The 12,817-nt window shown below is 27.9% G+C and overlaps 2 protein-coding genes across 3 annotated transcripts; both read right to left on the bottom strand.

The window, feature by feature from the left end:
- Nucleotides 1–1,127: 1,127 nt before the first annotated feature.
- Nucleotides 1,128–5,443, bottom strand: LOC124947478 (myb-like protein F). The gene is made up of 4 exons (XM_047489658.1): nt 5,200–5,443; nt 3,603–4,784; nt 1,337–3,526; nt 1,128–1,270 (listed from the first exon to the last, which is right to left on the bottom strand). Exons 2-3 carry the CDS (start codon nt 4,533–4,535, stop codon nt 1,382–1,384), a joined length of 3,078 nt encoding a protein of 1,025 aa, XP_047345614.1. The 5' UTR covers nt 4,536–4,784; nt 5,200–5,443; the 3' UTR covers nt 1,128–1,270; nt 1,337–1,381.
- A 406-nt stretch (nt 5,444–5,849) lies between these two features.
- LOC124947480 (DET1 homolog) lies at nt 5,850–9,392 on the bottom strand. 2 transcript variants are annotated; one of them, XM_047489664.1, is made up of 10 exons: nt 9,374–9,392; nt 8,963–9,102; nt 8,087–8,878; nt 7,867–8,004; nt 7,614–7,758; nt 7,441–7,549; nt 7,164–7,359; nt 6,802–7,085; nt 6,498–6,704; nt 5,850–6,425 (listed from the first exon to the last, which is right to left on the bottom strand). In XM_047489664.1, the coding sequence occupies exons 3-10, from the start codon at nt 8,492–8,494 to the stop codon at nt 6,242–6,244; spliced, it is 1,671 nt and encodes a 556-aa protein (XP_047345620.1). In that variant the 5' UTR covers nt 8,495–8,878; nt 8,963–9,102; nt 9,374–9,392; the 3' UTR covers nt 5,850–6,241. The 2 variants fall into 2 exon arrangements, with proteins under 2 accessions (XP_047345620.1, XP_047345619.1); XM_047489663.1 differs by lacking the exons at nt 8,963–9,102; nt 9,374–9,392 and having other exon boundaries at nt 8,087–8,940.
- Nucleotides 9,393–12,817: the final 3,425 nt, after the last annotated feature.

Consider the following 12,817-nt stretch of genomic DNA (forward strand, 5'->3'; position numbering starts at 1 on the left):
TTAAAAAAAGAGAAATGAAAGAGAGTTTAATAAGGAACATAGTTATATTTGAAATGTAATTCTTATATCTAAACGATACTTACTAAAGTTAAGCATTATATACATATCACATTTATACTAGGATTTACATATCTTCAATATTTTAAAAGTGGAATTCCCAACATAGAAACAGATATGTACATATGCCTGATATTTTAATGCAAGTGTATTATTCGTAATATATGATAAGTCAAAATGCACCTTGATTCATAGTCCAATTTATACGTAAAAAAATAACTAGTTTATGTAAAAATACTAAATAAACGACATAAAATAAAAACATAGTATTTATAAATTATCTACCAAATATAACAGGCTTTAGGTAATGATACGTGGAAGTTAACTTAACAATGTCTTACTATTTTGTAACAAACATATATCAGATATAAACTAAACTTCTTATAAGAAACAATTTCGATTATATTGCCGTGTAACTTTTTCAATATATCTTGACACCATCATCCTTGGTAATACTAATTAGCAATTTTTAAACATTCAGCATAAAGCTGTGTTAGTCTTATTATTATCATCTCACAACTTATATGTATTTCCCTTTATAATGTGTTGTAATGATGAAACCAATAATGATATCACTTTACATTATAAAGTTAGATGTTACTTCTTTTTTTATAATCTATTATAACTAAAGTGCAGAAAAATTGGCCCCAGATTATGATCAATCATTCTACACTAAAAGTAGTTTTAATAAACATTAACCAACACCTTTTGAAATAACTTTCGCATTGATTAATGTCTTAAGATAATTACTTAATATTATTAAGGTATTACAAGAAATAATTGGCCTAATTTTAACATCCTCAATTATTTCATCAATGATGTTAGTTTTTAAAATAATAATTTGGTTAATATATCACTGTTAGAATAGGATTAATTTTATAAAATTTACATTTACGAATACTGTTAACAATAATGTATAAAAAATTAATATGAAAATTATATTGTATCATAGATTCGTTTTTAACAAAGATTCTTCTCATTTGTTGGTGTATTCAGCTTTAAATCAGAGATTTTTCTTATAAGAATACTATTAACATTAAATTAGGTTCATAAAAAAATAAGAGAGCAAATACATTAATGCCAACAAAAGGCTGTATTATGTGTTTTACTGGAAATACTGAAAATAAGAATGCCTTACATGAATGAATATAAATCCATCCTTAGAATATTGCCACTAAAAAAATGTGGACTCTTCAGTTATAATTAATTAAATCTAAAAAAGATATGAATTAGTAAAAATATTCTAGTTAACGTATTAATAATGATTAATAATAAATACCTTGTTTGTTTTACTTTCTTTTAATTATATCTTTCCATTTATAATTTATACATAATCAGATCTATCTATATCAGTCTCATTGCTATTAATTTCAATATGTAAATCTTCTAAGGAATCAACTTTTTCATTTTCTCCAAATATAGATCCTTCATCTGACAATTCTAGATCATTGTTTATTATTTTGTGTTTTTTACGATCTCGTTCTTTTTTATGGGATTTTTTTATTGAAGTTGCTTGCAACAGTCTAATATAATTTTTTACCATTAAACAGTTAGGTGGAGTTCTATTAGATGAGGTAGTATCATTTGTTAGCATATCTTTTCTATCTTTAACATTAACATCTTGATTGAAACTTTGGGGATTTTTATAAATTGTAATTGTAGAACTTTCCCCACTATTATTACTACCATCGTTCAATATGTTGTTTGAAGAAGTATTATCAGCTAAACTTGATTTATTATCATTTGGTTTAGAAACTATTGTTGAAGTTCTATGATCTACGACCTGTAAAAATTCATAATCATTTTTCTTTAAAAGTAATTTTTCTTGTTCTAAAATAAGGCTTCTATGTAATCCATTTCCACGTTTATCCTTTTTATGAGATTTTTTAATAGAATTAATGTTAGGAAGTAATTCTATTGTAGACATATTTTTGGGCGTTGATCTTCCATTTTGATCTTGCGTATCAGGCTGTTGTTCCTCTACTGAATTACTTTTTTCATTATTTGCAGTCTTTCCATCATTATCTGTTTTTAATAGATCCGTATTATGCACTGGTAATACTGTACAACCAAGATGTCTTAGAATTGGCGTTATACATCGAGATGCATCAATATTCATTATCTCTTCTTCAAATGAATCATTTTTATCTGACTGTACATCATGTAAACAATCAGATTTCAAACCAGTTTTTAGTAATGGTTTTCTTTTCTTTATTGGTGTACAAATTTTGAACTCCTCCGTACTTCCACCCTCATTTTGTTTTGATTTAGAATTGCACAATAAATGTAATAAATCATCATCTGATAAATTGGACAATATTTTTCTTTTACTAGGAGACAGTTTATTGTTAAATTTGATATTATCTAAATGTAAATTAGACATAGTATCACTGTTAATAGATTTGTTCTTTATTTTTCGTTGATCTTTCTTGTTTACGTCATTGTGCATTTCACGTTGCACATTGTTATAATCTGCATCTCTACTTAACAATTTTTGACGTCGCATAAATTCTGAAACAATTTTATTATGCTTGTCTTTTTTATGTGATTTTTTAACTGAACTAAAGTTTGACAATAACAATCTGCTAGAATTAACGTTTTCAGGTGTACTTGCACGAATATTAATTTCTGTATCAATATTTGCTAGAATATTATTATCATTTTGATCATCTTTTGATACTTCCGAAAGTTTATTTTTAGTAGTATCCAATTTTTCTTCTTTAAGTTTATGTTCAAGGCTTCTAGGTAAAAAAAGTTTCTTCCTATTTTCATCTTTAATCTTCTTATGAGATTTTTTAATTGACTCAGTTTGAATATGTTGTAAAAAATTTATATGATTTTCTGGAGTGATTACTCTTATTGAAGATATAGAATTTGTTTCAAGTGCATTTGGTGTTACTGGCCTGCTTTTCTCATTGGCATTACTAGTACTTGGTAAAGGATTCTGGGAAACTATGTTACATGTTTGTTCTTCAAGGCAAGAACTAGATTTTGTATCCATATTACTGACATTATCCATAATTTGATCGTTTTCAGTTTCATTTGAACTATTTATCAATTCACAACAACCAATACTATTTGTTGATACATTGTTACTATTTGAATCACAGTCCATATTATCTTCATTTTTATTAAGATCAAGATCAGTATGGCATGTATTATTTTTTTCTTGTATATTTCCTTGTTCTATGGATTCTATAGAATAATCAAAAATAGATCCTGAGTCAGAAAGTTCATCACCTGAATGAAATATTGACATTTTTTTCTTATTTTTATCTTTTTTATGAGATTGCTTAATAGAATTTGTATCACAGACAGATACAATACTTTTTTCAGCCATTGGTGGAGTTAAGGGTCTTTTTTCTGTTTGCAAATTATCAAATTGCTCAACCATGAAAGGATCTGTTAATTTTTGTAATACATTTGCATGCTTTGTAGATAAATTATCCGTTTGTCGTAGAGATCTTTCCTATGTAAAAAGGAATACAAGAATACTTGTACAGTAAATTAATAAAAATATAAGTTCAATAAAAAAATATTTTTACCTTTTTATGACTCTTCTTTATGGCACTCATACTTTCAGGAACAATAGAAATTGTATTTTCAGGTGTACATGGTCTTTCATCATCCTCGTTAGAAAAATCAGCATACAAATTTCTTGGTGTGCTGATATTGCAGCGAGTATTAAAATTTAACGCTTTTCTATCTTTATTGAAAGAATGTGGAACAGGCAAACTACTCATTTGTACAATGTCATCAATTTTTTCTTTAAGACTAAGACGTAAAGATGGAGAAGAAATATCCATATCTGGAGATGAAACATACATCCTTTTCTTGGGTGTAATATAATTCAATAACTTTTTAGTCTTTGTATTTCGCTGAGAAGGAGTTTGATTTTGATTTTCATCCATAGAATCAAATGATGTAAGTAATATACTATTGGTACTAGAATCACTTGGACTTGTGTCAAAATTCAAAGTTTTATTAATTTTAGGCGAAGATGAAGTCAAATTGAAATTTATATTATCTCGTGAAATTCTGAGATTGGAAAATTTCTTTGGACTTGGAGTTAAGTTAAAATTTAATGTCTTTTTTATTTTCTTTCTTTGATTATAAAAAGGGCTACAATTAAAATTTAGTGCTCTCATTATTTTAGCTGATCTTGTTAAATGCTTATCATTATCAAAAGAACTACTTCCTGAACTAGAATTAGGAGATTTAAATAAACGATCATTCTTAGCATTATCAAAACTTAATGATCTATTTATTTTATAACGAATGAAACTTCTATTTCTTCGTGGTACTGATTTACTAAGTATTCTTGGTGATGTATATGCTCGCTTCACAAAATATCTATTATCGTTTGGTGGACTCACATCTATAATGAATTTCTGTTCTTTTCTTTCATTATTCAAATTGTGTTCTTCTGTACAATCATTTTCATTTGATGTTGTACTTGTCATTTGATTATTAAACATAATCTTATCCGTTCTTTTTTAACAAAAATATAAAACATGCACGTATACACGTTTTTAAAAAAGCTTTTTTATCTTTGTATTATATCAAACTTTGAATGATTAGTTAATAAAAATAATAATTAATAACTGGAAGATAAACATAATACTAAACTTCAATAAACTAAGTAATCAAATTCTAATAAACAATGTTAACTTTTTATCATAACTGTTCTTTAAGAATATATTTTAAATTGTATTTCAGCAGAATATCTGTAATAAAAAAAAAAAAAAACATGATAAATAAACAAAGGATATTGATGATAATTTGTCATAGTTGTAAGCTTTTTGTTGAAAATAATACAACTGTATGATCTTCCTCAGAATATAAACGATTCTAGAAGTGAATATAATGAAACTACACGAAGGATGCAACATCTTTGTTAAATAAGGTCTGCATTCTCATTTAAGAACGCAGCATTGACCGAGCGTGGTAATTAGGACGCTTTCATCGAAAACTATAATGGATAATTTTATACGTCAAACAACGTCATCTTTATAACAGTAAAATTTAGAAAGTACCATTTTTATATAATGAAATATAAATATATGTTAGAGCATTAAAGAAAAAAGATGCAAAGAAGCTTGCATGTTTGAATAAGTAAAAAGATGTACACGCTTTACTTACATTTCCAAATATACATGGACGCCAGAATCAGGTTATCTTGTACTAATGTCGTGCTCGAAGATAAGTTTCTTTTTTTCCCTTTCTTTGTCTTTTTATACCAATACTGCCGATTATACTATGAAATGTAATATGAATAATATCCAAACACCATTGCACGGCCGTAGCTCACGTTACATCCTTTTTTTATGATTACGACACGTAGCTTGTAGTTCTTTGGCGTGGGTTATAGGTGGTGCTGCAAGGAGCTCGAAGGAGCTACAGGTTGCTATAACAATGGCGGTCGAAAGGAATGTAAGATTTTTGTGGCCAATTATGGTTCGATCATCAGATGAATATCAAATCAATCTAACATTTTTTTTTTACATCGTTTCTATATAACTCCTTATCTTTCTTCCTTTTTCTTTTTCATAAGTTGATTTTTAAATATATTTAATACATAAAATATGATTTTCACAAATTATCTACACGTCATTATAAATTATTTTACAAATGTTTTTTTTAATTTATTTAATTCTGCTTTTGCATTCGTATAATGTAAATTTATCTTTGTATTGGGAAATTATTGGATAATGAAGCAATATATATTATAAACATTAATAAAAATACAATTTGTATAAAGCTAAAATTCTTCAAAAGTTTATTGTTAAAAGAATGTTTTTTTATAACTTATTCTTCTTTATCAATATTTTGTATTTATATCAATTTTTTGTATATTAAATTAATGTTAAAAATGTTTTTATAATCTTCAGAATAAAATATTATGGCAAGAATTTTATATTATCCTGCTTATGTACAATAAAGGAGGCAATTGTGACTCTAAATGATGATATTAAATATTGAATCCTTATTATTTTGTACAAAAATCTAGGTATAAAGAATTTTTTATTTACATTTATATCTTGCCATATATCAATATAAATATGATATTTTTGTTCTTAGAAAAGTATTTTATATACTACCAAATTATTTTAAGCAGCTTAGTAAAACAGAGCAACAATATCTTGAAAATAGAAACTTTTGATACAATATCATTATACATCATTCAGATATGCCTTATATGGAAACTGACAATGTATTCAGCATTGGTACGTTGAACTGATATAGCAAATGGATCTGTTGGATGAAAAATAAACGCTACTAATCTTCTTGCTGCAGTTGGTGCTGTACGACCAAACATTCCTGCATACATTTTGAATTTTAGAAGACCTGAATCACGCGCATAAAAGCTATGAAAAATAAAAAATTACATGTTAAATTATAATCAAGGTAATATAAAATAAACTTAAATACCAATGTACCGAATAGGATGTTCTCCAGAAGCTTTAGGTCGTTCCATCATAGATACCCATTTATCATCATAACAGAATAAAGATAGATCAAGGTATGGAGAACTTGAATAAGATTGAGCACAAATTGGTAATTGCGCAAGTAATCTTTTTGTCGCCTCTGTAATACCACCATATCTGGCACTGACTATTGTCTGTTTAAATCTCTGTTGCATTAATCTATAGAATTCATTAAATTGTTAGCAAACATATTTTAAATATGAAAGTAATTTTTTGTAGATCTTTTTTTTTTTTTATGTAGAAGAAAATGTAGTACCGTGCATAAATATTATTTGACGGGGAACACATGTACTGGCAATCTGTACTCATTCTAGCATTTCTAAAAAAATCACTGAAATTTTCAAATTGGGTTAATAATTGAGTAGATGCATTATCATATACTGCCAAAATTTTAGCAGTCTCCATATTATATACAACAAGAAGAGCTGGTTGTGCATTTGGTTCATTTGCCTGAAGAGTTGCAACTTCTTCGCTAGCAAACCTTATAAGTATATGATTTGCATCCAATAATTGCATCTTCCACATTCTCAATGCATTCAACTGAAATATTATATCAGAGTATAAATATCAATAAAAACATGTTACTTATAATTAATTACATATTATGATTTAATATACCTGATCAAAATATTGATAAAATCGTCTCAATTCATATGGGTCATTAGTTGTATCACTTATATACTCTGCTCTTCTATATAAAAATACTAATAATTTGTGTTTAAGGCTGTTTATTCTCGTATCCCTAAATGATCTATAATTTACGCCACGCCATGCACCAAATGAAAATAAATAAGCTTCATCTCCCATACAAAACCTATTTTTAAATGTTTGATATTTATTTAATAACTACTTTTTTATGCTTAGAAGAAAGATGGTTAAATGGTTGTAATCATACCTTCCTATTAACTTGATATATATAAACATTCCATTAAGAATTTTAAATACATGTATAGTTTGGTGTTGCACAGATAACACAGCCAAAATATCTTTGTATAAATAGAGACCTAAAATTTAATATGAATTACTTATTTAATATTCTTTTGTAATAGAATTATTTTATATAAATACCTTGATTATGTGATAAATATATTTTATCAACTTTGAAATGTCTAGTATGACATAATTTTCCATCTCGTATATCAACTAAGTGCAGAGTATAATCCTCTAGTGGAGATCTTGGATTGGGTGTCAATGCTTCATTATTTGAATAAATCTTAAAAAACAATGCAATGTTAAAATAATCTTTATCGAATGAGATTACCGAATGATATTCTAAATGATATTATAACTATATATTTGCAATATATTCTTCTATACATACTTGATAAAAATGAGGCCTGAGTTCATCAGGAATATGTGCCGCAGAGCCAACAATAACATAACGACAATCATCTGTAAATAGACTACATTCTCTATTTAATTGTTGATTGCACTGAACCACATTAATTGTCCATTTAGCCTATAATTATTTTAAAAATATATAAATATATTTAAAAATTAAACTACATTAAACTTAGAACACGAAATTACAGGATAAATACCTTGAAAAATCGACTGAAAACATTGCATCTTATATTAATACTAACATCATCATTTTTATGTCCTATGTATTCACCTTCAATTTCAGCTAAAAGATCTGCTGCAGCAGATGCTCCACGATATTCATATACTTCTATAGATGTTTGATCTGCACTAAAAGCAATCAAATATTTTCCATCTGGACTGAATTTCCTGAGAAAACAAGGAGGCTTTTCCACATTCATAATTGTAAAATTTGGAAATACATTTTGATAAAATTGTCTAGCACTATGAACATGAGTTCCAGGATATGGACAGCCAAACGTTTCTCTTCTTCTAAGACGTACAACAACATTTTGTGGTCCGAATTTTCGAGGTTTAATAGGAAAAGGTTCTGTCACAAATTCGATTTTACCATCTTTTTCAGCCATTCTATACAATTCCGAAAAGTATACATAACACGTGGATATACGAAATAAAAATACGTTTGTTTACAAACAAAATTATAGCATGTACATATGATTTCAATACGAGCACGAAGTTTCAATTCATGATCAAAATTAATAATAAAATATTTAATAACTTTTCATCATCCTTTTTCATTATGGCGTAATAACAAAATACAACACTTTAGTAACGCATACAGGTTAGTATTTTGCAAACAAAATCCGTTTCAAAGTTCTTAGCTGAATAACAATATAACATTCACTTTCTTCTATTTTAACAAATAATTTCAGCCGTTTGTTATTTTCAATTTTATATTCATTATAAAATAAACTTAATTTTTTTAAGAATCAGAGATCACGTCCATTGTCCTACAAACAGCGATATTTTTCGTTTAACTGACAATACTGAAGTTTTTATAGGACTTCAATGTTTTAAGTTCTGTAAATAGTTACCGCCGTATTGGTAGATGGCTATAATAAATTTCTTAGGATTTTGCAAAATCTAATAGATTATTCAAGCGATCAAGGATCAAATCCCACCAAGAAATAAAATTTTTGCATTTTCTCAAACAATCGATGATCAAATTCACCTTCTGAAAAGATTTTCATTTTATATTAAAAAATTTTAAATTAATGTTGAAAATTGAAAAAAAAAATATACATGAACAAAAAATTTGTAATATCTAAATGTTTAAAATTTATCCTAGGAAATTATATAAATAATAATATAGAGCTATATAATAAACGTATAATTTTTCATAAATAAATAAATAAATAAATAAATAAATAACTATAAATATATATGTATCTTATATATAATAAAATATTAAATATTTTAATAAAATATTCTGAAAAATCTATTACATAAATAAAATCAATTGATAATATGCTTCATCAACTTTATTGTAGAGTGTACTGATGTATCGATAAAAATAATTTATCATTATCGATAATTCAGTTTTGATTAATGATTGACTACTTATCGCTCATAGCATATACGATTGCAGCGACAATTATGGAAAAAATATGAACTATAAAAGCAATAGGGAAATACTGTTTCTTGCTATGCGCCTATTGTACCGCCGGTGTATAAACTCATGTAAATTATATCTCTCTCAAACGAAATCTAACAATCCAATTAATGTCTGAGAAGAATTTTTATGTTGCAGTGAAAATCTGACAAATGATAATATATCTGACTAAAGCAAAATAAAACTATAAGCCAAAACTTTAAAGATAAATTAATTGAAAAGTATTTTATATATTTATATTATATTTTTTGTTTCTAGTTAAACTTATATAAATAGTTAAAGTGTATTTAGTTCTATATTACTTGGGTCAAAATACATAAGATCATATATATATAAAGTAATAGCAACAACTGCTAGAAAGAAAACCGCTGATGAATATATTGAATTCTCAAATATGTGGATATAATGGCGAATATAAATAGGATAGAAAATAAAATATGGGTAAATAAATATAAAAATAAATATGAAATAATGAGAAATAAAGAAATTAGAATTTTTCAGTGTTAATTTAAAAAATTATTTAAAAAGTTTACAATATATAATCTGCTTATCTATCGAAGTATAATTAATAACGTAGAATACAAGTACTTAAATGTTCAGTTAAAATTAGAAAAAATAGATTTTGGAAAAGCATTTAAATATGCAGCCATTCACTCAGTGTTACTTATATCGCAAGTAATATCAAATCAGGTCTCACCACGTGAAGGTTGTTACATCTGAAGACCCAAATCCATAAAATTCGCGATACCGGGGTGATAATTCATTTACCGAGAATTCTGACTCCCAATGTTAATTAGAGGAGATTTGCTCCCCGCTTAAAAATAGTAGGACCATCGTAACATTGGATTCAATCATCACACTAGTAGGTATGACGTACTTTCCGAAATTCGAAAAGTAAAATGAAGTAAAAGGTAGGATATAATCGTGCCCATAAACATTTACGCTTGCGCGCAATGTTATTATCCTACCCATATGAGAGAAAGGAGATATATTCTCTCTGCATACAATGCGGAGAAGTTCTAGAAGCTTCTGTGTAAAAATCTAATCCCACGATGTTGAACCAAACTTCTAGACAATACATTGGACCCATGTCGATATACCGAATTTTCGCCGACCATTTGATCCGCCGATGATTTGTCCCTCAATGATTTAGCTTTAAGAAAGAAAAAAGATTAAAAGAAGAAGAGAAGGAGAGAAAAAGAAAGAGAAAAAGAGAAGAAGAGAAACTGAAGATGAGAAGAAAAGATAGCAAAGATGAGAAAAAGAGAAAGCAAAGATGAGAAGAAGAGAAGAGGAGAAAGAAAAGAAAAGAAAACCAGAATCAGAGTACCAAAATCTAGTTCGATTTTTGCTTACTAAAAGAAGATCTGCTCAAGGTCCTTTCTAAGGGTTCACACCCAAGAACTCCTCCCAAGGATCGCACTCGACACTTATAAATAATAATTAATAAGAGTAAATAAAAATAAATAGGAAATATGTAGGTATGATGGCGAACATAAATTGGATAGAAAAGTTTTCTGTGGGTTTCCCTATGAAATTACTTTAGAATTCTATTATATCAAATCTATTTATCTGTTGAAGTATAATTAGCAATATAAAATGTAAGTACTTCAATGTTTAGAATTAGACTGAAAAGATTTCGGAAAGGTTTTGAAATATGCAGTCATTTGCTCGATAGTACTTGCATCTAATAACTCAGGTCTCATCACGTAGAGATTACTACATCTGAAGACCTATGGGCTAACAGTTACTTTACTTTAAAATTCGCATTCCCGATTTTCTAATTGAAATTATGAACAATAAAACGAAATCCACGGCAGAACTTTTAATCGTATCCGCAAACATTCACTGAAGTATTAAAATAATGGTGACTCTATTCTAAAATCTACGTTCCTGGCATTACCGAGGTAACATGAGTTAATCGAAAATTCTAATTCCCAATGTTATCTTGGCGAAAAGCATGGTCCTCGCTTATGGATAACAGGATGGTGACAACATCGGCAGCTACATATACCGTTCTCTAACATGACTGATCTTCTATTCGTTTCAAGCAATTGAACGAAATCCATTGTAGGACTTTTAATCGTATCTGCGAACATTCATGCCTATGCCCGCTGATACGCGCGGGAATGTTCTTCCTATCCTATCCGTATTCCCGTGTAAAAATCAATGATGAACCGAGTCATTCGACAATACATCGAACCCGTGCCAATATATTGAATCTTCACCGGCCGATGAATTCATTCCGCAAATGAATTCATTCCTCGATGATCGAAATTAGAGAAGAAGTAAAAGAGAAGAAGAGAAAGAGAAGAGAAAAAGACGGAACGTACGCGCACGTGAAATGATAAAATTCAAAACAAGAGATGGACATTGCTCCACCCGATCAAAATCGAGCTCGATTTTTTTCTACTGAAAGAGAGCCGCCCAAGGCTCCTCTCAAGGGTCCCATCCGATGATTCTTTCTTCAATGATCTAGTCTGAACAGAAGAGGAGAAAGAGGAGATAGAAAAAAATAGTGAGAGAAGAAATTTAATAGGAAAGAGAAGAAGTTAGTTAGAAAAAGACGAACGAAGCGGAGAAAGAGAGAACAAATTAGTAAAAAAAGAAGAGAAAAAAATAAAAGAAAACCGGAACACCCATGTATGCGAGAAGAATGTAACTCGGAACAAGAGGTAGACAATTCGAACAGCAAAATCAGAAAAATTAAATAAAATTAAGCTCGATATTCCCTGCTGAAAGAAGGACTCTGGGTCAAAGCTCCCACCCATAAGTCCCATTCGACACTCATAAATAATAATTAATGAGAATAGATAAATACTTTATCTTAGACGTAAATTAATACTTTAATTTTAGACATTTGGAAAAAGAGATTTTTAATGTTTCTTGTCGGAATACAAAAGAAAATTAGTTCGGTAACATTCAATGTCAATGAATGGTTCGTTTATATGAAATAAATATAAATAGTTAAAGTAAAATCATTTTATATTTAACGCGCGTTAATTACCAAAAGTATTCATTTTTAATCTTATCCCTTCGAAAAGAGAGAACTTAGATGTTTACTTGTTGGAATACAAAAGAAAACTAATTCGACAACTAAAAAAGTCCGCAAAAAATTCATTTTTGTTGATATTTGATGAAGGCAACAGCAGAGAATTTAAAATTTAATGATATTGAAATAATAAATTGAAATTATTTTATATTTAAAGTGTGTTATAACTCGTATATTGTTTAAACGAACATTATACATTATTCACATTATATATTATTGATGATG

The sequence above is a fragment of the Vespa velutina genome, chromosome 3, assembly GCF_912470025.1.
Source record: "Vespa velutina chromosome 3, iVesVel2.1, whole genome shotgun sequence".
In the NCBI taxonomy this organism is placed as follows: domain Eukaryota; kingdom Metazoa; phylum Arthropoda; class Insecta; order Hymenoptera; family Vespidae; genus Vespa; species Vespa velutina.

What these genes read in the sequence shown, in the direction of transcription:
- LOC124947478 (XM_047489658.1), bottom strand. Translation starts at nt 4,535, where the DNA reads ATGTTTAATAATCAAATGACAAGTACAACATCAAATGAAAATGATTGT. An exon ending in TAAAGAAGAGTCATAAAAAG is followed by an intron (nt 3,527 to 3,602) that starts GTAAAAATATTT and finishes CTTTTTACATAG; the next exon opens with GAAAGATCTCTACGACAAAC.
- LOC124947480 (XM_047489664.1), bottom strand. Translation starts at nt 8,494, where the DNA reads ATGGCTGAAAAAGATGGTAAAATCGAATTTGTGACAGAACCTTTTCCT. An exon ending in TCAGGCCTCATTTTTATCAA is followed by an intron (nt 7,759 to 7,866) that starts GTATGTATAGAA and finishes TTGTTTTTTAAG; the next exon opens with ATTTATTCAAATAATGAAGC. An exon ending in TATATCAAGTTAATAGGAAG is followed by an intron (nt 7,360 to 7,440) that starts GTATGATTACAA and finishes ATTTAAAAATAG; the next exon opens with GTTTTGTATGGGAGATGAAG.